This window comes from Salminus brasiliensis, chromosome 25 (assembly GCF_030463535.1).
Source record: "Salminus brasiliensis chromosome 25, fSalBra1.hap2, whole genome shotgun sequence".
Classification (NCBI taxonomy): domain Eukaryota; kingdom Metazoa; phylum Chordata; class Actinopteri; order Characiformes; family Bryconidae; genus Salminus; species Salminus brasiliensis.
In genome coordinates, this window is record NC_132902.1 from 6,362,479 (window position 1) to 6,389,843 (window position 27,365).

At 38.8% G+C, this 27,365-nt stretch overlaps 1 protein-coding gene across 4 annotated transcripts in view; it reads right to left on the reverse strand.

Moving 5' to 3' along the window:
• The window catches only part of LOC140547794 (interleukin-1 receptor accessory protein-like 1-B), a 327,860-nt gene that overhangs the window by 25,354 nt on the left and 275,141 nt on the right, over positions 1-27,365 (reverse strand). For all 4 annotated transcript variants that reach the window (XM_072670986.1, XM_072670984.1, XM_072670985.1 and 1 more), the window contains exons 7-8: positions 23,223-23,355; positions 9,611-9,756 (exon numbers count right to left, since the gene is read on the reverse strand). In XM_072670986.1, the coding sequence (XP_072527087.1) occupies positions 9,611-9,756; positions 23,223-23,355 (279 nt within the window). The remainder of the gene's footprint in view (positions 1-9,610; positions 9,757-23,222; positions 23,356-27,365) is intronic.

A 27,365-nucleotide genomic window follows, 5' to 3' on the forward strand; every position in this document is an offset into this window, starting at 1 on the left:
TTCACACTATGTTGTAATACAAAGCACAATTTAATACTTCAACATTTCTTCTCTTCAGTGAATTTACATTTGGTAGGAAATTCCCCTGTGAGCCCTCTGGGGTCTCAGTGACCAGTGGGAAGATCCGGTTTCACTGATGATTGCAAGCTCCACCCACCATTGTCACAATCATCACAGTTGCCATGACAACAGCCCATATAAATTAAGCGAGAGGATATTCCGGAGTCTGAGAATGCGGAGTGCTCACTCTGCACAACTGTCGACTCCCTGAAATACAGAGAGAGGTCACACGCGAGAGGAGGAAGCAAAGCAGAGAAGGATTTAAGCCATTCTGCCAATTCGACATAGTTAAGGCACATTTTCCCATGTGAATGAACGGCAGCTGTACGGCTTTGTTGCAAAGAATAAATTGCAACGGTCCAAACCACTTAAGGAAAATCTAATTAAGTCTAGCTCATCACTGCTTCACTTACCATTTTCCAGTTGAGCTATGGCTGGGATTATATAGAATGTAGAGAGAATATGGAGATAAGTAGCAGGTGAGCTTGACTGTGTGTGTGTGTGTGTGTGTGTGTGTGCACGCACGCATCCAGATGCTTTTTTGCTTTCAGGCTTTTCTGGCAGTATTCTGCTGGACTGTTTAGACTAAAGACATGGCCCACTGACTGACTAATGTTAGTCCTGGCAAACTGGATGGCGTTTGTCTTGGTCCAACACATAAGCTCTTGCATGCCCATTTCAGTGTGCAATTGACAGAATGACAACACACACACACAAACATCTGCTTGCACACAAAGACATAACACTCCCCCCGCCCCACTGCCAAATATACTGTATTCTGTGTGTGCGGGCATAGAAATAACACAGCCTAATCAAGGACGTTCCATACACAGGACAACACTTTTATCTTTTACCTACACACACTCCAATCTTCTTCTGTCTTTTGTTCTCCATTCCCTATCCTCTCTCTTCCTTTCTCTCTCTCTCTCTGTATCTCTCTCTCCTCTTCCTTGCTCCCACAGATCAGATGAGTCCCAGCCATATCTGTGGTGTCTGTCACTGCTGTGAGATTAAGCTAAAGAGGCTCATTCCTCTCCTTCTGTCTCTCTCTTTCTTTCTCTGTGTCTCTCTCTCTCTGTGTGACTCCCTCTCCCAGCAGCCGTAGCTAGATTAAGACAAATTATCTGTGGACTGGCAGGGCTGCGCCTCACTTATGTGCCGATAGATTTGACAAAGCCGCTTGGCATGGCGCGATTCATCATTTCTCCACTACTCGCCCCCCTCCCCCCCTCTTCTCTCTCTCTCCCTCTCTCTGTCTGTCTTTCTTTCTCTTTTTGTCGGTCTCACTTTTTACTTACTTTCTCTTTTCTCCTTCTAAACATAGACAAGTCTGTTTGGGGATGCTGCTGCCATCTCGATTTGTCAATGCTGACGTTAGGGTAGGGGTTTGCTAAGGAATCGGCCAGGCCGACGGCTGCCCCAATTCACCCGCTCTGTGCTGCTCTCTTCTGGGAAAGGAGGGATGACTCAGACGAGGGGATGGAGGGAAAGGGAGGAGGGAAGACGAATGGTGCTCATTTTTCAGAGGCTCTGTGTCAAGGAAATGGAAAAGAAGCTGCCTGATTTGCCTTCCCGACACCGAATGCATCTTCTTGTGCGGCTGTGAAAGGAGAAGGGGTGTGTTTTGTTTAAAGCTCACAAACACAAGGCTTGCAGCAAGGAAACACATGCTGAGAGAAGAGTGCTGTGCTGAACCACAAAATATGAGCATTATTTATTTTATTTTTTTTAACTGTGAGTCTTCACAACTAGTAGAAACCAAAAATGTACTAGTAAGGATTGGAATGTATTCATTCTTTTTTCCCTCTGATATCTGATCCCTCAATTACTGCTGACTACAACCTGATACCATTAATAGTACCACTAACCGCCAACTTGATGCATATCAGCTCTGTCTCCTGTAAGTATATTAATCATTTAAATTCAGTCAGTATTCAATCATAGTAATAATCATAAATCATAAATAAATAAATGTAGTTTTAAATCATAAACCAAACACCAAAGGGTACCTCTGTTAAATGTTTTACTAAGTATTTAAAGTGATGGGAACAGAAAGATGCTACATGTTACTAAATAATACATTTGATTATAATGAACTATTTATAATGCTTTTTTGTCCAGTAGTGAGATTTCAGCATAACGTTTATTATATAATATAGCTATACAGCTCCTTTTATTATTCTGTGTGCATGTTAAATCAGAATGATGGAAATCTGATATAAAGCCATTTGTGCACATTTATCAATCATAAAAGATTGGGCAAATATTTTATAATACATGTATCATATATTAGACACATATGCAGAATGTATGGATCATACTTATATTTTGGATGGGTAGGAAAATATGTTTATGAGCATATGTGTTAAAATAGGTCAATATCAGCTATAACGTATATACTGTATTCAACATATGGAAGATACCTATTGTTGCTGTATCACAAAAACCTTGACTGTTTTGTGCCTTTTTTTCACTTTGAAACTGGCAATGAGTCTGTACATTGTGTCAGAATTTCATTAAGGAAAAAACTGAAGAATTACCTGGAACATCATTTTACACATCATTTTTGACATCCACTTATTTAAAATTTAAATTTAAGGGATTTCCTTCTCCTATAAAAGAGCTAGTTTTGGAGACAATTTTGGATATGTGGAACTTCTCTATATTCTAGTATATTAAACACATCTGAAATCTATATATATCAGATTTCCTTTATTGTAAGTTTTAGTGTAAGTAATCTCCAGCACCACTGTGCCTGATCCATTTGTACCAGGGCAACACATACTAATACGTCACCAACATGTCACCAACTGAGAATGACCCACCACACAAATAATACCTGCTCTGTATGGTCCTGTGAGGTCCTGACCATTGAAAAATGTGGTGAAAGGAGGCTAACGAAGTATGCAAAGTAACAGACAGGCTGTAATTAAACAACTACAAAGTGCTCCTATATGGTAAGTGGAGCTAATATAATGTATATAATATGCAAGAAACTGGTTTTGTGGTTTGTAATATTTGAGTGCTAACTCCAAATGTTGGATCAGTAGTGAATTATGATACACATACTCACAAAAACTGAAATCATTTCTCTGTGGACTGTAGGATTAAGCCGATAAAGCTAAAACATCTCTATTTTCTCAGATTCAAGGCCGTTTCACGCTCATGGTTATTTTAGACACACACAGTGAGCACAGCCCATTAAAACCAAGGTCCTTACAGGCGCACTGCATCCCATCTTAAAAAGCCTTCACTTTCTCTGTCGCATCCACCTGCCGCCACATCTCAGTTCAGCTATGCTCTGCACCAAAGCTAAAGTCAGACAGGAAGCAATAAGGCTTCGTCAGATGCTGCAAAAACAAACTGGGTATTGTCATCTCTAGCCAAATTCTCCAGCCACCTCGGGCACCATTAATAACTTATTATAAGGGGCACCTGTGCCAGCAGATGCAATGAAGACAACAATTATCATACGAAGCCAGAGAGAGGTGGCAGGTGGCAGGGCACCAAGCGCTTACATAATGGCAGCACAAAGCAGAGCAAAAGCCTGAAAGATTTACAATCGGCTAGATCGCTCAGTCGGCCGGAACGCATCGATTGGCACAGGCAGGAGAAAAGAGCAGCAAAGGGGATTTGGGGGTGCGTGTTTGTGTGTGTGTGTGTGTGTGTGTGAGTGTGTCTGTGGTTTGTGGAGGGGGCCAAGAATGATGGCCCACATTTATAGGCTTTATTATAGGCATTTATAAGTACGGTTAATGATTTTGTAATGAATGAAAAATAGAATTCTGTTATCCACAAAAATCACTAAATAATGCAACGTCTTGCTGACAGCCATTGTTAAGCTTGCAGAATCTTGTTGCAATCGAGAAAATAAACATCCGTAGAGGCAGAAAAACTGCTCTCGCTAACTGCGGTCATCCGCTCCGAAGGTCAAGTGGGGGCATTAAGAAACAAAACGAGCAGAGAGGAAGACTTCATTACTCCTAAGAGCCATTAGAGAGGGAAAAGGGAATCCAGGTCATTCTTTTAAATGGCACAAATTACCGAGCGGACGAGTGCAATGGCTAATTAACTTTAAAAAAGAAAGCAATATGTAACAGGTAGAAATGCATCTTCAAAGCTGCTTTGTTCTCTAATTTGGACGCATCCTCTAATTAGATGGCCTATTTTTCGAGCTCTCCTGGGCTGTAGGGCCTTTCGGTTACTGCTCTCCTGAGCAGTTCTCCTGTAGTGCTTCTGAGATGCATTTCCAACAAGGATGCCCATGGCACTGGATCTAACTGACCTCAATCTGTGCACAACTGGTCACATATTTAACACACTATTTTCAGATTAGACCATAACATTAGACTTTGTGGTTTTCCTACATAACATAAAACTGAAACTGTGCTTTAATGTTGGCGAGGCTCTCAGTCACTCTCAGTAACAGATCAACAAACATATTTATAATATTCAGTAGATTTTTAAGATATTTTTACTAAAGACATCTACTGAATTCAGGTGTTTTTCCCTTTATTTGGAAAGTCCAAGTTCATGTCTGTAGATGTTCATCTGATTATCTTACAGGTCCAACACAGACCATCCTAGCTGGTATAGACCTGCTGCTGACACTAGCCTGGAACTTTTGGGTTTTGGGTTCAGGTTAAGGTTAAGGTTAAGGTTACCTTGGTTATGGTTAGGTTTTGGGTAAGGCTGGGTTAGGTTTTGCCTATTGGAAACAACATTTTAGGTCTACTTGATGTAACATATCAACAATAAATATACTAATCAACAGATCAACTGAACGTCTATATATTTATCTCAAGGTATTCAGATGCTTTACTACTGCATGATATGCGTTACTGATACTCCGTTAAGAGTTTATTAATCATTAACAATGAACCACTTACAATAAAGTGTTTCTGTTTAAAGCGCCTCAACATTGTATAGCTTGGTATGTAAAACACTTGCATGCATGTATCCGGTTCAAACAAATAATCTGGACGGAACTCTCATCTCATAAATTACAGCAAGAAAGAAAAGAAAAAAATAGAAGTATCGATTTCTACATAGCCAAGTGGCCGTAGCCCCACTGGACGTAAACCTTATGAATAGTGCAACATTAGAGCCATGAAATAAACATTTGAGAGCTGGAAATAAATGAATGTTCTTGCCAGTGCTGGGGAGACTGGGCCAGGAGCTCCGGAGATGTTTCAATCCGGCAGGCCCCGGAATAATCTCCTCCAGTTTACTCCAAGAGTCTCTTCTGCAAGCAAATCCTTTAATATACTGCAGCAAATGAAAGGGATGTGGGCTGCCATCAAAGCATTTTCCAAAGCCCAAACTTTAAAAGTGAAATGACTTACTATGTAAAAATATTCAGCACTGAAGTCTCCAGGGTGGGGAAGAAATAAAAACCCTCAGCAGTTAGAGAAACCGAGGCAATCTGCGCGAATGGCTTACTTTCCTCCAGAACTCCAAACAATGAAGACTGAAGCAGAACATGAGAAAGCTTCCGCCGAAAGGAGTTTCCTTCCAGAGCCAAAAATAAAAACAACGTATGCAAACGTAATACTGGCTAATAGAAGGTGGCAGGAGAAGATGAAGCAAATAATGCATATTAATGGATAAGGCCAGGGGTTGACAGATTAAGGAGTACAGTGAGAGTTTGTGTGGTGTGTGTTCTTGTAGCTGTAACCCCTAGAAGCCAAAGCTGTCCACTGGAAACCAACTCACTCTCTATGAGCTGTCCACTAGACTCTGGATTTGTTATTTTTGTATGTGTCTATATATTAAATTAAGCTTAGTGTGGTCAAAGCTTTAAGGATGGGCTATTTTCTATAATACTTCATCATCTTCCTTTTTCTGACAGTCTCACCTTAGGAGGCCCAGAGTTTACGTTCTGTGAGTGCGGTGTTCTCCTTCTCTAATTTGTTAACATTTTATTTATTTATTAATTTGTTGGTTGTTTATGGATGTATTGACATCCTTTTTACTTGGATGGTTAGACGGTTCATTGTAGATGTCTTGTATATGTGCAATGATTGTCTGTTAAATGTAACCACGCACCAAACCCTAACCTATACCTTAATCTTATACTTGTAGGGTTAGGTTTAGGGTTGATTCAAGGGTTGAACACCAGCGCAGCGCAGTGTTCTGCGTTTAGGTCAGGGTCGGGGTTAGGTGTAGAATTACATTCAATAGACAGTCATTTACTTTCAACTTAGGGTTCAGTTGCATTTAATTTAGTTTGTTAAAGGTCAAGTGAGCATCCATGAGGCCTGATGGACCATCCAAGCAAGTGATACCATTTATTTACAGTTTTTTCTTTAACAAGGCAGCCTAAAGAGACGACAAAAAAATGAATGAAAAGAATGTAAAATTCAGCTCTTAGAGAACTATTGAAAGGAAGCAGCCCCAGCCCCAGGTTGCCATAGCTCAAACTGCATAGAGCAGCACTTCTCAGTTATTCAGCAAGAAGTATAAGAATGATCTGTGGGGACCACCGGGTGAGTCTCATTCTAGCTCTTAGGAGAGAAACCGTACCTCACGCCCTTGTGTATCTCCAGAGAGAGCGAGAGAGATAGAGTGAAGATGAACAAGTAGTTCTTTGTTCTTGGACAAGGAGCTGTCATCCATGCCTCATTCCTGGGCTGAGATGGCATTAATATTTAACAAGGCAGATATGGATGTAGGATGATTCATTTCTTCGACTCGTGCGCAAGTGCTTATAACTAAATCGCTCGGTTGCTGTCCTGTAAAAAAAATATGCAGACATTCTTGAGTCCTTCACGCATTACCCTATAACATTTACAGCCTCGTCTGTCTGCTATGACGTCCCAGTGTGAAGGCAATGTTACGTTTACACTTAACCTTACTTCTGTGCTGTAGTTAAAATTAGGCCTAAGGAGTTCGGCTTGATTTATTTAAACTCTGCATGACTCCTTTGTACCGAATACTGCCCTACACCAAATAAACTTGAGTTTAGTCTATGATCAAAAGCTTTACAAAGCCAGCACTGCTGCAGCACACTGGCATGTCTGCTCCAGCCAAATGCATTAGCTTGTTTTTAAAGCACAATAATTAAAACTTTCACTCAGCGTCAAACAAGGCAGGGTCATTGTGCTGTTAATGCTGCATCGTGGACCTCCTCCATTCATTCTGCGCTGGTGTTCAACACACACTGCAGGAGATTCCATTACTGCAGGACCCCATGGCCTTGGGCCTACCGAATGACGTGCAACAGCATAACAGCACCGTGCTAAATACGGAAAATTGTGTATATATATGTGTGTGTGTGTGTGTGTGTGTGTGTGTGTGTACAAAGGGACCCCTCCAAAACAGATTAACTCCCAGATGGATGAAATAAAAGTGGATGTGGATTTGTTTCTTCCTTTGTATTGCTGTTTTTTTGTCTCAGAACCCTATGCGCCATACCTCGATAAGAAGCCTCTTGAAAAAGAAAGAGCTCAATCATTATGATTACAGAGAAGCACTCTGTGTTTTTAAAAGGCAAGAAAGGGAAAGGTAGATGTAGAGAGACAGAGAGGGGAGAAACAGACTTTTAGGACTAGGAGCATTACGATACACACAGCTTACAATTAGATTTTTGGAACAAATTTAGTATTGCCTACTTAATGGTTAAACTAATAGACGTGTTTTATGTCACAGATGTATTGGTCTACCCCCACATCAAACACAAGGCTAGTTTTGCTGCCTGGCTCAAATACCCTGCAGAGGACCACTAAGACTGGTATGGAGATAAACATACCCAGGGGATTGGCACTGGAAAAAGTGTAGGCTAGCAGACAGGTGCTTTGTATGTGTGTGTGTCTGCAGTAGATCATTGAGCAAGTTATTGATCGTGAGCCTCGTTTAGCATTGGCTAACGCCCACACAAAAATAGGAGAAAAACAGCGTGCTTTGAACATCCTCAGTGGTGGACACATTTGGCATCTGTATTAAGAGGAAGGGAAGTGCTTGCTTTGCTATTTTTATAGAGACAAATATCTTATCCTAAGTGCTGCAACGCTTGATACATCATTAAATGCAGTATGAGCTGAACAGCCAGTTCATTCCTAACCCTTAACCTATACTGTTTTTAATTTGACAACATTTTCTCAGGTTTGGTTTCATTATAGATCATTTAAACAAGCAAAGCTATTGAAAACATGGATTCCATTTACAGTTTTGTGTTGTGGGAAAATATCCCTTACATTTTGTCTCATTTATATGACAATAATTACATCCAACTTTCAAGGACTCATGTTCTCCAGTTTACTGCTATGGTAACGTGGGTACGTGTGCTGTGAAGAGAGACTTGAGAAGGAAACTTTCAAATGAACTTAAATGTGAAATGAGGACAGATGAGCGCTTCAGCTCACCCCCAGTAATCCCACTCCACAAACACGTCTCGACTGTCTGAGAAATATTTCATAAAAATGCCAAGTCTATATGCCTTTTGAGAAAGGCTGACATTGAAGGTAACGTGGAAGGCTATTACACTCTGGCTGGGTGCTATTACAAGCATGAGACGATATGGACACAATATTTATCAGCAAATCACAATTTGTCAGTCTGGAGCCCCATCATGTTTGTGTGTATATGTGTGTGTATGTGCATGTATTGGGGTGTGGGCCGGGGAAACATTCCAGCATTTCCAGTTTTGGTAGATTCTGTTCATTTGTTATTATTTTTCATCTACAGTTCTCTTCCCATAAGTTGTTACATGTAACTCTGATTCCAAAAATATGTTTTTTATTAACTGAATTTTAAATCTTATGGTATGCTATTATATTTAATAAAACATGGCATCACTATCAGCTTTGCAGTCTCAAAGAGCAGCATAAGTGCATGTAACTACTGTAATTTCTCATGTATAAAGTATGCTTGGTATGCAGTTTAACACAGTTTTCCTCCCCAATTTTCTGGGCTACCAACCCATTTCCCAACTACTGTAACTTCCCAACCCAATCAGTAGTATTCTCCCCTACTACATGTAATGTTCCTGGCAATGGAAGGGTGAGGACTGACACATGTCTCTTCTGACACATGTGCAACCAGCCACCGCCTTTTTTCCCACTGCTGCTGATTGTGCTCTCTCTGAAATCCGGCAGTGTGACCCAGGATTCTAACTAGCGATCTTTGGGTCATAGTACCAGCGCCTTAGGTGCAGCATCAAACAGCATTTTACAGGAGAAGCTGCTACTAGTGAATAATTTACAGTGTGTAGAAGTTTATTTATCTGCTTCATTATTCGGTTTTGGTTTAATAATAACCTGCAATGGACTGTCACCCCTATCTAAGGTAGCCCTGCCTTGTGCCCAATGATTTAGGGACTGGCTTCCAACCTATTGCAACCCTGACCAAGAAGAAATATATAAGAACAATGGATGGATGGATCAATAGAGTCATCTGCAGTTAAAACGAATAAATCACAATGAATCTTTACAATTAACAATAGTGGCATCTTATGTTTCACATGTGTCATGACTGTACAAGCATTTTCTTTTCACTCCTAGTACCTATACTTTCTTATCTGTGTGACTGTGTTTGAAAACTGGTTTCTTACCCCTCTTAGTGAGCTGGATGTTGGCTTGTCGTCTGCCATTGCCATTTTCCACATAGCAGGAGTAGTTGCCTAGGTCGCTTTCCTCTACAGCATCAATATTCAGAGAGATGGACACTTCCTGTTCCCCCAAGTGCTCTCGTAGTGTCCTAGGAGAAAAAAAGAAGACTGCTAAGTGAACAAAAACAAGCAGGTGGTCACTGTAATGCATTCCAACAACGTACAACAATGAGGGAATTCATATTAGCTTGGTTAGTCAGCCGAGTAACATCATGAGGCAAAGTGAGGTTATAACTGCTCTCCCTGATGGGTAAATGTATCCGCTAATGAATTGGTTATTGTTAGACAGCGCTTTACAACAATAGACATGAAAATCAGTGGATGCAGTGGAATGTGCACAGCAGACCGCAGTTGTGATCTTTACGCGACACACCAATAACCATTAGGGTGCAATCGTTTGTGAGTAGCCTGTGTATTAATGAGCATTTCGGTAAGGAAGTAAGTAATAAGAATATACTGGGGGCTATATAAATCAGTACAGAGATAGCAAAGCTTATTCTTGCACGGTGGGGAAGATTACTCCATAATGAGGTTTGGAGGAGAAAAAGCAGCTTTTCTTAGCAGCTACCATGGAAACTAAGTCTGGTTAGAGAAAGGAGGGGAAAAACAATATTCTGTAAAGTAAATGAATCTCTCCCTCTCTCTCTCTCCCTTCCTCATTCCCTCTACTCGTTCCGTTTACTGATATTTCCGCTGCCATTGTGGTGCCGTTCGATGGCACACGGGACTAATAACACAGGACAGATGAGTGCCAGAACACCAGTGTATTGTATCGTGTCCTCCCCAGAGGACACTCCAGTTCGTTTAATAACGATTAATCACAGCCACTCTGGCGACATGAGCGCGGGGAGTAAATCAGACAAATTACAGCACGCAGGCCGTGGGAGAAGAGCTAATAATGGCTGAAATGTGGTCGCTCTTCCTGTGTACCCGTCACCCGCTGGTTCTATTTGGAGCTTTTTAAGCTGACCCAGGACTGGCCCCTTTTAATAAGATGTTAATCTATTATAGAAGAAGAGGAGAATGCTGAAATGACCTGACTGGGTCAAATGAGGCTTTGCAGTGATTTTTTTTTCTGAGTGCCGGGTTGCTACTAGAGATGAACCTGTCATGGAGTGATGGCCGTAATGGAATTACCTGGAACAGTGCACTACACTTCTCCTTAATATTTCCTTTTTTTCAGGTGAATGGCCGACTTTTAGATATAGCCTTTTATTATTAACACCATGCTCTGAAAAGATAAAAACATCTCTCTGACATCCATTTTGTGCCAAAGAAGATCGCTGTTCTTTAAAGTTGTCCTTGTTGAATGTGCCAGTCATACAGCTTTCAAATCTCTATGCTGCCTTTTCCAGAATATTGAGTACTGAAGAATTTAGTCACCTAACCACATAATTTAAAACCATTTCTCTTGGCAAAATAAACTCGGTATCATACTAGTATTTCTAAATTAAAACTAGTAGAGATCTTGCGTCCTGGATGCCCCCAGCCAGTGTGTGGATTAGTTCAATTCTTTCACTCGCTGATTTAATTGTAATTAAGCAATAATTAACCAAACCAGGTATCTATTCAATCTAGAAATCTTTGGTTAGTAGAACATTATGTGAATGTTTGATTCTTCAATCTGTCAAGTTTTCTGGAAGTTCCTAGAATTTTTTCTTTAACTTGTTTTGTGCATTTATTTTCATATATGAACATTTGCTAGCATACTCCAAAAGGTAATGTTCATCATCAAACGTCTTTATTATCAGTATAAATTCTGAAAAAAATCTATGTTTGAATAAATGAAAACCTTTTATGACACATCCATTAAATCACTGTATTTCTTTAAACTGTATATTTGTATTGCACTGTATTTTTCCCAGTGAAATGATACACTTAATTGTATTTAAAACATACTAAGATTTGTCTTACTATGCTGTAAATATACTTGCAAATGTATGTACTTATTTAAAATATGTTAAAAATATATAACATTATGATTTCATCAAATATTTTCAAAGCTTTAATCACACTTAAAAATGACTTCTGCTTCTTAAATATTTGTGTTGAAATAAACTTACGTACATTTTTGTACAAACAGTTACTACAGTAATTCACTTAAAGCTCACTTGAGCTCACATGAAATTATGTAAATATATTGCAATCACAAAAATTGGGAATGTCATATTTATGTATTATTGTAATACATAAAACTGCATGTATCCTAAATATCTTTGAACTTTGTTAGGTCAACACTTGTGATCATCTTACAGATCTTTGAGTTGAATCAACTTACTAAAATAGAGTTAATTCAATAACATTACAGTTAATTCAGTTACCATTGGCAACTGGGCAATGATAGACCCATGCAAGCTTAAACGGCACTGGTGCTGAATTCCCTCATTTCTCTCCTATTGATGTTTCTCAACAAGTCCAGTAACTTCGCTAGCTGTGTTAGTTCAATAATATACAGTGGGTTTGTGTGTGAAATAAAAAACATCTATTTAAGTAAAACTTTTCGTATTGGCTCCTAACCCCAGCTATTTGCATACTTGGTGTGTCTTTCCCCCTTCACTTACCATCAATGAGTAGTCATTTCTCCCAGGCAACATTTCCTTATGTGTTCGCTTGTAATCTATATACTGTAGCCTGGTCTCAGTGTTGATGGTTGGAAGAGTGATTTACTGCTTTCTCTGTCGTTGAGCGTGGCTTCATGCTGAATGCCCTATCGCCCACTCTGCATGACGTCTGCCAGAGATCTTCAAAGCTAGACCTTGAATCCATTTCCCAGTGCTGGAAATCCTTGGTTGTCCTTGATAGGCGTGACAGTATAAGTCAATTACATTAATTGATCTATAAACTTCCAGCAAGAAAAAATCCAGGATGGGGAAGTTCCATTACAGTTTTTCATAATGTTATTTTTTGTCTAACTGGGAATGTCGTGTAAGAAACGTTCTAATAACGTGGTGAGGCAAACCATTCCTATAACGTTCTCTGCTAGCTGGAATAAATAATACTGCACTCTCTTGAGGAAAGATTTGAAAATCTTTTAATAAACACGGGGATGCAAAACCACTACTATTTGTATGAATGTTATTTGTAATTTTTCTTATATTTCTAATTTACTGAGTGTTAGCATTCTTTAATTCTCACATTTCATTACAAAGACGGATTATTTTTAAATCTCTTTTGAGCATTTAGTGCAGAGCAGTGTGATAATGTTTACCATTCATTTGCACAAAACCATTTATTTGTACTAACAGTTTTGATGTTAAAGATCAGATTTCAGAATATTGTGACTGTGGCAGGGCGGGGCGGAGCAGGCGGGCTAATCATGCAAGAGGCTTCATCTGGTATGGGGTACTCTAACCTGTTTAATATTCTCCTTTGCAGTAACCCAAAGTGCGAGACCTCACAATTGCTGAGGCGCAAACATACTGAAAAGAGATGGCGAGACGAGCCAAAAAAGATTATGTTTAGTTGACTGTGTTCATATTTTCTGCATCAAAGTTAACAAAGTTAATATATCAATATCAATACACAACCCCAGCCTGTGTCCGCCCATTTCCTCGAACCGTTCTACAATGACACATAGTGCATCTTCAAGATTTTTTATATTGTATTACATTTATGTTTTATGCTAGATTGATTGTATTAAATAGCCTATATATCAGTGGTTACACAAGCATGCAGGACAGCCTGAGCACCACAGGCATGGCCAAAAAAAATTTAAATGCTACAAAGACAGTGAATTCTGTTAAACTGATGAGGCTAAAAACAGCATAATATGGCAATACACAACAAATGTTCAGATATAAAACAAATATAAATTTAACAAAAATATATAGCCAATATATATTCAGTCAATATATATTCTGCTCCTACCGCCTTTAACACTAGGACCAGGCAGCTATATAGATTGCAAGTCAACAAATAGAGAAAGGTAGCTTGGGGAGAGTGACTTCACACTGATGAATACTACTCAGTTACTGGACTTCTGAGAAACATATATGAGAAATTATTAAATCTAACATCAGAGCAGTTTATTATTTTGTGTGCTGTTTTTAAACTCACATTGGCCAATCAACTGCCAGTGGCAACCAATACATTTTAATTACTCGATTATTACAAGTTAATTGAACTCAAATTTCCATAAAATGATAACAAACGTTCAACCAACTCAAAACAGCTGAGTAATATGTAATACTGTCGCTGTTGGCTTGCTCACTGGGGGTCTTTAATCCATCATGTCCTACGTTATGTCTTCTTTCTTCTTTTTCTCTGTCTTTTATTAATCACTATTTATGTAAAGCTGCTTTGTGACGACAACAGTTGTAAGAAGCGCTATACAAATAAATCTGACTTGACTTGACTTGACTAATATGTGGAATTGATCCAGTTTTTTGCTGTGTTACAACTGACTTTAAATGGGTAGAATCAACTTTTAGGATTAGAGTATACTTACATAATTTTATGTGACATTTCAAGTATGCTTTAAATACTGTAGTAGCTGTTTAATACACTTTGTAAAAATGTGAAAGATACTTTAAAACAAGTATTTAAGAAGTAATAAAATGATAAGAACTAAATTTCAACTAAAAGTATACTTTATGGTAGCGTATTTATAAAAAATATGCTATATGTAATCAGAGTTTACTTGCAAACATTTTATGAAAGCATAATATTAATGTTTTTTTTAAAACATATTTTAAGTTAGTACATACATTTGCTCGTATATTTACAGCATACCAAGACAAATATCATTTATATACAATATATTTCTATATTTAAATACAATTTAGTGCATTTTTTAACTAGGGCAGCCACGAAGGTTGATGGAGAAGAAAGGCCCCAATTCCTGCTAGTCTAGGGGATTGAACTGGTCACCTTTTGGTCCCAAGCTCACTTCTCTACCCTTACTGTTACAGAGACCACTAGAAGATTACTTAATAAAAATTAAATCTACATTTTGTGAATTGGCAATAATCAGATTTAATGTATTATTATTATGTTATGTTATTATTATGTATTTAAATATAGAAATATATTGTATATAAATGATATTTGTCTTGGTATGCTGTAAATATACGAGCAAATGTATGTACTAACTTAAAATATGTTTTAAAAAAAACATTAATATTAATGTAATAAAGAAATTGTATTAAGATAACTCCAACAATAATTCCAACAATAAATTCCAACACATTCCAACAAATCAGCTGAACTCATTGTCACACCGCACAGTGTTGCCAGACTTATGTCTATCATATGCTGTGTTTCATCGTGCTACTTTATGTTGCACACTCTTACCTTGTGCCAGCTACTCCGAATGCCATGCGCACACACTGCCAGAGGCCGAGTGACAAACTTGCCTTAGGATCCATTTTAACAAACGGACAACTGCACACTTCAGAGATATGCTGACACACCAATCTCTGTGTATAAGCTAAGTACAAGAGGTTTTGTTTATGGCAGACAGAGACCACAGTTCCCATATACATTTCGCTCACTATATCGGTAGGGACAAAGAGCCTGCATATATGTGTACTAAAACAAAATTGTGCCAAAATGAGAATGATATAATGTTTCTTTCATTTTGCAAAGATCAGTAACTAACCCCCCAAAAAAACAACAAAAAAAAAAACTCTGATAATCAAAGGCCTGCTTTGATTAGCAGATTCACTGATTTCACAGCACAACCCTTTTGGCATTATTAGGCCACTGTAGCTGAGCGTAGCCAATAATGAGCAGCGCAGCAGATGCAGCACTGCATTGTGACAAAGAGGCAGCTTAAGGAGTATTACAGTAAACATGTGGAGGGCTCTCCCCTCTCCCCTTGCTCTCCCCACCCCTCCCCCTCCCACTCTATTAGTTCTCTGGTTGTTCAGGCATCAGGGTCGTCAAGGGTGGTGGATAAAGCTGGGCTGATGGCTTTTTAGAGAGTGCACTTGTCCATGTGTAGCACTACAGACTTAAAGTGGCCTTAAACAAAAAAAAGTCGTGTGTCATAAAAGGATTTTGGTTTGTGTGGGGGCTTTTTCTGGGAATAAACTGCAATTCAGAGGCACCAAAATGGTCTTTGTCTTATAAAGTGCTTTTTTTAGAGGCCTAGGACAAATGCCTGTGTGTCTTTTTTGATTAAGGTTAGAATTATGTTTAAGGTTAGCCTGAGAAAATGATATACAGGTGGTTCAATATATCTAGATATATTGAGCATAATACTGTATGTCCATACACTATATGAAAACATGTGAGAGTGCTTGTGTGTTCAGTTTGAGGCAGCTCAAGTCCTTGACACTGAAGGCAATATGAACAGTAACTCTCAAACACTCACCCACACACCATAGAAAGCACTCAGAATCATACCGAGAACAAGCATCTACCTATAAATAACATTATTTCATATCTCTCAGCATCACGCATTGTCCTGTCAGTGAGAACCATACACAAACCCACACACAAACACACATACACAATCATATGTCAAAGAGTAATAACCAAGGCTTCAGTCGCTTTTCGGAAAGAAGCTTCATGAGATCAGTGGAATGGAGACTTGAGCTTTGATGGCTCTGCAGCAGCGTGAGCTACAGTGAGAGGGTCTCTCAAGGGGGCTGTGATTGACATGTCTCCAGAGGGCAACCGCACTGCAAGCACAGTGTTTGATCTCCAGTATGGCACAATGCCACAACCTAGAGCTGAAGATGTTAGCTTGGAATACGCTGCTGTGCAGTGGAGCGTCAGGGTTAGGTTTATTTCATTAGGCTATGATCAGACTAGCCGTGTTAGCAGTTAGCAAGCTGAAAAAGCTGGATGCTGTAAAGAAATGGTTGTGCATGGCTAAAATTCTAAGAGTAGTCTAGTGCAAGAACGATGGGCAAATGCAGCTCGGTTTTCAAGGTAACACACACACACACACACACACACACACTCACACACACACACACACACACACACACACACACACACATCTTCCTGCCTTTTCCTGAATATAGGCAATCTGTCAACCTGCCAGTCAACATATAAATGCACTCCACTCTCTCTCAATCAACTCTCCTACTGGCATTTCTGTACCTCCTCCCTCTCCTTCTGCTCTCTCTTGTGCTTTTTTTTTCTCCCTCTCCCTCCTTTTTCCCTCCTCCACTCTCTATCCAGTGTTGGATCGATATTACATTTTTGACTTTGCTACCTTGGCCCCTTGCAATAATTTAAAAGTCTAATAGAATGAATGGATAAAAAAAAAAAAAAAATTATATATATATTACCAGGAACTGCTTCAAATCAGTTACCAGAAATGTACACACATTTCCATGGACATTAGTTAAAGTGACATTCTGTAGCATTTTTACCTTAATATAACAGCTTTGAAATCATGTTGATGTTCCACTGACAAAAAAAAAAAACCTGGAGCAAGAAATTCCAAATCTCACATAATGCTGCTTTAAGGGTGTCAAGAAAAGAAGTGACTTGGTCCTTCCAATATCAAGATAAAAGCTAAAGCTTTTTTTAAAGCTTCAGTATGTTGGAACAATCATCTGATTTGAGAAGAGCTGTGACTTGAGGACTGAGTGAGGCAGTTTTTTTTAGTGGATCTCGTGTCAGCTTTTAAAGCCCAATCCACTTCTGATTCTTGGTTTTGTTGTACCTCTTCCATCCTCTAGGTGGCATTAACAGACCCTAAACAGTGTAAATTTGTGACCTTATTAGTTAATAACATGGCTGAAGTTGGCTTCTAATTCTAATTTACATTCCACCTTAAATGATGCAGCAGTTGAATTCTGCTGTTAAAATGTACAGGATTGGAAGCCAATCTTACACTTGTTTTGGCTGCCAACTGTAGCCTCACAGCACTCGTTAGTTCAAGTAAAACTCTTTTTGGTTGTCCTCACTGAAATCGAAGGCCACAAGTGAAAGACCACACTGTCTGAGGTAATTTTGGAAATAATAAGTTCCTCACTGCGACAGACAGCAAGGTAGAATGAAAAGTTTGGGTAAGATTTTAGCTTACCTCAGGTTAGCTTAGCTAAGAGCCTGGTTGACTGTAAATGTGATGTGTGATTATATGAACTGTTATATGAAAAGTAAAAATAGTGAATTAACTAGTGTTTACTAACTGTGTTAGTGTTAACAGTATGTCTTACCTAAGTGGGGCTGTATTATTTATAGAAACACAAAGATCGGATCGGTATCGTCTGACAGTCAGCATTAAGGCACTCGGATCGGGGGCCAAAAAACCCTGATCAGCACATTCTTACTTCTGAGAATTGTAATGTTGTATTAGCTAGGTATCTACAAACCTTTTAGGAAGTAAGCCAACATTGTCTGATTTCTGGTCCACCCGATCATAAACTAGAGTTTATACCCTTACATGATCCACTTTCACAGTCCTGCTTTTAGATGTTGTGGACCACATCTGTCTCTGTACAGAGATGCTAAGTATGCTGGCGCCATCGTATTAGATAAGTTTTTGGATGAGTCCAAAACTTATGTGCCACCCTGCTTGGAGATATGGAATTACAGAAATGGCAGACTTCCTAGCATTTGTTTTCATGTGGCAAACTTTCTTTTTGGCTATCCGAAACATACAAATGCACGAAAGTCAAATATCAAGTATTGAATTCGCTGCCTGATGTAGCAGTGTGTGGCTGAAGAGAGCTGACTCATGTTGGAGGAGCAATGTTAAAATTAGTCGTACGCAAACATTTGGTAGTCTGTAGTTTAACCAGGGGTGAACAATCTTTTGCATAAGCTGTAGGCTGTAGTCTTTTAGCCTCTGATCACAGAAAAGGAAAGGAGATACCAAAAGATGTAAAACCCAAGCAGTACATCTCCGGTGTTTCATCTCTGTCACTGCAGGAAACGAGCGAGCGAGCACTCTCTGATGAATTTATGCACCTGTAAGCAATCAACCTCCTATAGAATTCTTCAAGCTCCTACAGTTTGTAACATTGTGCGTTCATATTGTCTCTGGCACACACAAAAAAAATTGTATCTCAATGTTTGTTTTTCACTCCATTTGAAACTTCCAAAATTACCATCCAATTTTTTTTTTTTTACATTGACTTCTACTTACATTGTTGCTAGAAAGTTACAAAGGGTTTTTCCTTCTAAAGCTTCTGCTTGAACAGTTTCTGATTTTCTGAGGCATAACAGAAACGATTTGTGTATTTCGCTGTATGTGGAAATGGAAAATGGAGAAATAATGGATACACTTTATTTGGAAGGTCCATTGTAGATTGTCACCTGACATTCAACTAACATCTGTTCAATGCAACTGAACCCCAAGTTGAAAGTAAATGATTGCCTATTTAATGTAACCATACACCTAGCCATAACCCATACCTTAACCATACCCTTTTAGGGTTAGGATTTAGAATTAGGTTTAAGGATTTAGGGACATCACATATGCTGAAACAGTTGCTGAAAGACTTTCCAAGAAAAATTATCAGGCACCAAAATGTGCAACATGATGATGAAAATGATAATATTGTACCATTTCAAAATTTTGCTACCGTGGTCATTTTCTTCTATGAGGAAAAACTGCACAACTGTACTGTCATATTTTATTCAATCCACGCTTCCTCTCTCTCTCTTTCACCTCTGGTACCATCTCCAGTCCCTAATTGGTCGATTTTCCCCAAGGCCAGTGGGTGGTGTTTTGCCGCTCCACTGCTCTAAGCCTTGCTGGCCTAACAGAGATATGTTTCTTAAATGTCACTCCATTGACCGAATCATTTTCTCTCTCTTCTAGCTGCCTGTCTGACCCTGTTTTGATGTTAACCTTTGCATTAGCTTTCATCTGATGTGCGTGGGGAACAATGGACACTTCGGGTGGGGGTTGCTTGTGCATGCCCCACATGCGTATGAGTGTGTTTTGAGTTTGTGTCTGTGTGTTTTTTTCTGAGCAGGTGTAACCGTGCAGCATAAAAAGCAGGAAAGCTCATATGTTTTTGGCTTTTTTAATTACTTAAAAACATCAATCTTTCGGCAGCAAGTCAGAAAGGGTAATAAAATTAATCAATCACATTTGTCTGTGAGCATGAGTATGTGTGTGTGTGTGTGTGTGTGTGTGTGTGTAGAGGGACTCCTTTAAGCGTGAAACGCTTCAAAAGCACCAAAGAACAATTTTCACGCTCATAATGTAACGTCATTCAGAACAAAGACTTTTCTTTATAAATTATCCTCTACCTCATTGCTCATTGTAGCCAAGCACTGTGAAACAAAACCATTTCCTCTACTGTAAGCACGAGAGATTCATAATCATGAATAAGTGTCTTAGCTAATGAAAGAAGCTGAGACAGAACGTGAGGGTGAGAGAAAAGTGACTACAATGAATAAAACCAATAGATTGACTAAAAGGCAAAGCATTTAACAAAAATCAGCAGTGGCACATGCACTCACTTTAACCTGGCACTTTGGTTTAAAGAATATTTAGCAACCTAGGACAGCACAGTACTGTCCCTCCATGACATCAGTTGTACATCAGTTGACTGATAATACTGGCCAGTAGTGAGATCCTGAGGTTTAAGGTATTGTAAATCCTGCTGGTACAGCACCACTATTTAGTAATGTAATGAACAGACATCTCTATGTGAAAAAAAATGTTAATTTCTTTTTTATGGTTTCAGGCTTGTATGCCAGTCTTATAAAGACTGCTAAGTTGACAGTCACCACCTGCTCACTTCTATTACAGCAACACAGGCAAAACTGGCAAATCTAAACAGACAGCAATATCACTGCTAAAAAGCCTGAACCATCAAATAATTGCCAAGAAATTCTAATTACAACTGAAGTGTTTTCTGATCAGTTATTATAACTGTGTGTGTGTGTGTGTGAGTGTGTGTGTGTAGAGGGACTCCTTTAAGCGTGAAGCAGTTCAAAAGCACCAAAGAACAATTTCACGCTCATATTGTAACGTCATTTAGAACAAAGACTTGCTAACCCTTTAAAGCCTGAACCATCAAATAATTGCCAACAAATTCTGATTAAACCTAAAGTGTTTTCTGACCAATTATTATAACTACTGTTATCCAATTTATATTCTACTTATAAGAAGTAATATTATTATAATTTTTTTTTCTGCCAGATTTTCACCGCATATCACATCCCGCTGTTTAAAGATAGCACTTTATTGATCCCGAAGGAAATTGCAGTTTTTGAGATATCGACAGCGTTCCAACTCCAGATTGTTCAGTCTGATTGTGTGATGGGGGCTTGTATACAACCTTTTGATGTATACAGCTTTTCGATTGCATAATTTCTGCATAGCAACAGATTTTTTATGACTTTTTCCCATAGGAATGTATAGAAATTTGTCCACTTCTCTACTGATCACATTTTTCAAGCTACAAACACTGAATTGTCGAACCAACAGCAAAGTTGGATGCTTTATGCTTTATAATACATTTATCCCTATTAGAATGAATGCTGTCATGTTCAGAAAGGTCATTCTGATGTCCTTTTCTCACACCAGCTGAACGAATGCTATCTTTCCATTGCTTTCCTCCGTGCAAGCAGGAGTTATTTTATATTTTGGGCAAAAGTTTGTAGACACAGCTCTATTAGACATACTTATTGGACAAGCTTTTGCGCAAAGATTTTGGCATCCCACCTTTTAGCCAATACACAGCTTACAGCTCTATTAGCCAAACGTGATGGATGAGCTTTTTTTTTTCAAATTTACATATATAACTTATTTTATTTTATTTTTATTATTGCTCAAGTAATTTCAAAATGTATGTATTTATTTCTCTGGTGGACAATCCAATCCAATCTCAAAAATCCAAATTTGTACCAAATACACAACACTTGGCTTTAAACAGTTAAAATAAGAAAAAAGGATTTCTTAAAACCAGTACTGGTCATACAATGTTCATATCTGTCCTGCACTAATGGTGGAGTAACCTTGCTACCAGTGACCAGTTATGTGATGATTGCAAAATACTAAATACTGCTTGCTGTCCTAAGCCAGAGCTTTCATATTGCCTGGGTGTAAGATAAACCTTATATATATATATATATATATATATATATATATATATATATATATTGCCATCTTGCCAATGCTGCATATCCTTTTCTGGTAGCTGCAGAGGCATGAAATGACTGCTGAATCACAAGTCAGAAACCCTTTTCACTCCAGTTACTATTGCTCTAAAAGGCTGCTGATGACCAGTGCATAGCTTTAAAATACATAATCCTTTATTTATTAAGTTTGTTTATTTAGTACACTTCTAAAATGCCATATAAAACAGCATGTTACTATTATTAAATTGATGTTGTCGCTAAAGCACAGCATACCTTTTATGCATTTGTGAATCATTTTAAAATTTCAAGCAAACCCCGGACCCCTAATATTAATGTCTTCCTAGTTTCCAAATCAATCATACACCCTTGCTTTCATCTACATTTGCTCAGTCTTCAGACTTTGTGCTAGGTCTCTAGTGGGTTGGCCGACCCTGATCTTGTGTGTTTGAGCCTGTCAGCACAGTGTACCCTCAGTCTTATCACGCTATGATAAAGATTGTATGCCTGCCTTACATTATTAATAGCCAGAATAAAACATTGATAACAATCAGAAGAGGAGCAGCCATCTCTGGCTAACCTTGCTCTCAGAAGGAGTCATCTCACAGTAACCCTGTCCTCAACTCAAGGCAGTAAAAGCGATATTTGCACTGACTGCAGCAAAACGTTTGTCTCAGCTCATTCTGTAGTTGCCACAGAAAGATACATAATCCAACACCAAAGATGGTGTTCATCAGTACTAACTTTGTAAGGTGTCCACTTTTTTTGCACTGGCCACATTGATGATTTAGATTTTTTTATTTTTTATGATACGAAATATTGCTTCATTAGCTACAGAGGCTGTGTCTCAATAAATAAGTGTCCAAATATGGCAAAGGGGGTTCAGACTTCCACATTGTATGAGTTTGTGTGTAAATTTAAAATTTGAAAGCCACCAAGCCCATATTCCACTCATGTGAGCCCCACATGAGCATGTTTTTGAATTAGTTTTACATCAGCGTTTGTTTCTACGGTCATCACTCATTGTGTGTGGATTTGTATAGATTTAAACATATCTGTTTAGTTCCTGTCTTCTCACTTCCACGATTGCACCTGCACCTACATTAACCAATGGTCTAACTGCCATTATGCCAGAGAAGTTTGACTTCTTATATTTATGATATTACATTGGCATGAATAAACATGGTGGTAAAAGTAAAACTCTTTTACTTGTTTTAATTTTATTTTAAGACTTAATTTGAAATGAACAGAGAAATAATTAATCTTCTTGCTGTCTTTTGTTTTCAGATTTTGGACAGCTGCTTAAAGTAGTTTGTATAAACCTAATTGGTGAGGTACAAAGGTCCATTGTTTGTCAGCTACATTAGCTTTAATAGCTCAAATGCAAACTTAATGAGGCACACATTTGATATCAAACAAGTATTTGTTCTAGGGTAAGAGAATATTTGTTTAAATTTGATTTTTAAATGTATTGTTGCTAAGAGAGCTACAACATGGTATACTAACTATTCACTAGCTAGAGAAGACTTTTAGAGAAGAATTTTTGTCTCACTTGATTTCGCTCTCTCTGACTCGACTCTCATCTAGATCTTCAATGAACTTCTCGCCCTTCATCCAGTAGATAAGTGGACTCACGTCACCGCTGTACCCAAAGAATGCTCGACACGTCAGGTTCACTGGACTTCCTGCAGACAGAAAACCACACATCATGTCACGATCCTTGTGAGCAAGAGAGGACCATCACACAAAGTCATGTAGGGAATATTGTTCTTTTCTTTTCTATGGTTTACTTTTCTATTGTCCCAATCAAGAGGTCGGTGAGATATTTTTTTCATTTCACTGTACATTTGTGTATATGTGGAATGACAGTACATTATGCTAAACTGAAAGGCCCCCACTGATATGGACCCTATGGGCTTTGCACATTTAGCAGACACATTTGTAAGAGGAACACAGTGATAAACAGAAAACAAGACAGTGTAATGGTGTGTTTAGCATAAGGTTCAGATGTAGGGTGAATAATGCTGCAAATCTGCTATCTGTGACAAGGCCAATTTCCTCCAGAATCATTCTTTGCAATATCGTCCTCAATCACTCAATAAATATCTTGCTTGGAGACATCAGTTGTATTCAAAATAATGTGTAAACATTGTTTGTTGGCTACAGTTAATCTGGAGTTGATGTACATATCCATTTTAGAAGCATAGTGTTTTGCAATGTTGGTTTATATATTTAATGTTTAATATAGGAATCCACTTAATGATCCAATAGTGGAACACTCTGAGAGCAAACACAATTTTAGGCTGCTGCTCGCTGTTCTGTCACAGAGAAGCCTTTAAGATACATCTGACAGTGATTCATATGAATCTATAGTTTCTGGGGCAGAAGGCAGAAGAGTGTGCATTCTAAAGCTGAATCATGTCTGCTTATGTTAAGGTTAATGTGCTGATGGTCACCATAAAGTGTGGCACTGTGGGTCGCCTTTGACCCCACATACCACATGAGAGACTCAAATGCCTCTGACAGTCAATTGGGTTTGTGTATGTGTGTGTATATGCGCATGTGTGTATGTCTGTCTGTTATGTGCTACTTATGGTGCATGTGTGCTTTAAATAAGCCAGTACTGCAGAAGCACTGCAGGACTTGGCACAAAAACAGATGGAAGTTATACTGCAAGACATGCACACACACACACACACACACACACACACACACACACACACACACTGTACAAGTCAATACATACACACACACACAAATAAAATACTTTGCATTAAGCAGTTTGAGAGTTCTCAGTATTAAAATGTTTCCCAAACTGTGCTGGGTTGCCTTGAGATGGGTCAGATCAGTTACAAAAGTATTCAGACATTTTTTATTGCTGAATTCAGGAGGTCTCATTCAGTTTCATTGCCACAGCTGTATCAAATTAAGCACCTAGCCATGCAGCCAACAGGAGACAGGTACTATTTATCATATTTTTCAGCTTTATCATCCACCAACCACAAAAAACGTCTCTTGAAACACAAAGAACAGAAAAAACTAAGCTTAACAAAACTACCAAAAAAAATCCTCTTATTAACTAAATACAGATCCAAAACAAACTCCTATGACACAATATAATGTTAGAGCGGTCTGAGTGTTGTATTGTTTAATAATAATATAAAACGAGTGAGAACACGCTACATCACCTGGGTTAAGTGGTTTAGTCTGGACTTGGCTGACATGTTGGGGGCTGTTCTACAGTTTTGTTGATGCTCCAGTGTTAAATACACAATACACAAATACACAGACTTATATTGTATTATGTATTATATAAATACATAAGAGCTATCAGGTGCCCATCGTAAAAGCAAGGGTTTGCCCAGGGTGCTAGAACTGATACTAGGATCAGGGGTCATTTTCACAAAAGTGTCCTAACAAAGAAATACGTTTTAGATGTGCTTTTTTTCTTAACATCATGCTTTGTTTTGTATTGGTTATCATAAGCTTCAAAATACTGCCTAAAAGACTATATTACAATTGGTCTAAGTAAAAAAGAAAACAATGTTCAGATTGAGAATTGCATTCAAGAACAATTAAGAACATTCAAGAACAATAGTGCCAATGTTTGCCAACAGACTGCCATTTACCCAACCCATACATATTCTCACCCTATCATATGCAATGCTCCCAACACTGGGAGGGTGAAACCAAAACACGCTTCCTCCGACATATGAACAGCCAGCCAGTGCCTCTTTTTCCAAACCACCGCTGATGCAACGTCACCAGGCAGCCAAAACGCTCGGAGAAAAGCGCTGTGTACCCAGCTCTGATGAATCGGCCAGGAGCACCAGCGCCAGCCAGCATTACACTGGTGTGATGTGGGGAGAAAGTGTTATCTACCCACCTTGGAGTGAGCAAGACCAATTGTGCTTTCTGTGGGCCCCAGCTGCTGATGCCTAGCAGCATGACTGGAATTTGACCTAGCGATCTTCTGGTTATAGTGACAGTACCTTATTCCACTGAACCACTTACGGCCCCCTAGTTTCATTATTAACAGATAGTATTAGTCTTTGATAAATTATACAAACATTAATTAGGATTTCAATTAAATTCATTTTTATTCTGCAAACACAAATAGTTTCACTAAATAGATGCTGTTGCTAGGTTACCAAAGAAAAAGATGAGTTGATTGAGGGATTTTAAAAATGCAGTACGAGTGCCAGTATCGGGAGATTCTGGCACTCATATAATGCCTCTTACTCATTCATATTGCAAGGTCAGAACTAACTGTGCTATAATAAAAAATTTGTTTAAGTCTAGGAGTGGTGCTGCAGTTACTGAGCACTCTGTGCTGGGATAAGTTATCATAATGTTTTTCATAGAGGACAAGGTGAATTTATGAATAGGCTTTTTTTAGTGCGCTGACCAAAGCTGTGGAGAGAGTCTGAAGCAACAGGGGTAAACCCTAAAACACATTTAATACAGAGATGCAGAGAGAGAGGGGAAGAGAAAGAGAGGGAGAGAGGTAGTGATGTTAAGATAGGCAGAAGAAGAGAGGATGAGAGTGATTGTGAATTGAACAACAAAGCTCTAATCTGACATGCCCTGGGGAGCACCCGTTCCCCTCCGCGCAGCTCCTCATTGGCCGTTTTTTTCTTTCTTTTTAACACATTAGGTTCAAGCATACATCTCTCACTTATTCCCTCTCTCTCTCATCTTCTCTCACACACTCTCTGGGGATGCATGTTATGACATTGCAGTTGAGATGTACCTTTGGCATTTCATTGATGAACAGTATACAGCTGACTGCACCAATAAACAGCACTTACACCCCATGCAGGTGTGCATGCCTTTTGTAAAGGTTGGTGACACAATTCTTTCACATTTAACAGCAAAAAGAAGGAGTCTATGAGAAGAGCTATAACAGGAGAAGAAGTATCCTCAACTGTTATACCTCACTTATTGGGAAATATTCTTTGCTAAATAACTTTTGTACCCATAAACAGGTACACCACAGGTGTTTCTAAAAAAAAGCCTGGGTGTAAGGGAATCTCCTTCATTCATGTGTAGCTCTGCTCCAGGCCACCAGAGGTCACTGCAGTCTCATTAAGTAGGAACACTGTGTTATGCACAGATGAGAGAGAGAGTGAGAGAGAGAGAGAGAGAGAGAGAGAGCGAGAGAGAGAGAGAGAGAGAGAGAGAGAGAGAGAGAATGGGAAAAACGCAAACATGTCCAAAAGGAAGAAACCACTTTTTTCCCCTTAACCACTAAGCCATTATTGAGTTACATGGTGAATCATCAACAGCTCTAATTGCTATGTCTCACCTCGGAAATGTAGCTTCTGGTTTATTCACACCCACACAGAAGCTGAGGACTGTTCAAAGATTGGGCCTAATGAAAAATTTGTCAGCAAAAAAAAAAAAAGAAAAAAAAGAAGAAGAAGAACAAGAGAGCCTGCGCTCCTTCTAGGTAAACTTACTTAATTATTAACCGAGACTGTACTTCCTTTCTCTCCCTGTGATTCTTAGGTGCCTTCTGCACTGCATGGTTCGGCATTTTCCCTGATGTAACACCTCAATGCATGGAGGGTTTAAGAATGAGCTGATATATAAAAGCAATGGCTCAATGATAAATCATATTTTTTACAGTTTTACCGTTACCCTAAATATAGTCAAAGCATGTTGAGTGTCAAAAACTTAGCTTCTTCAGTCC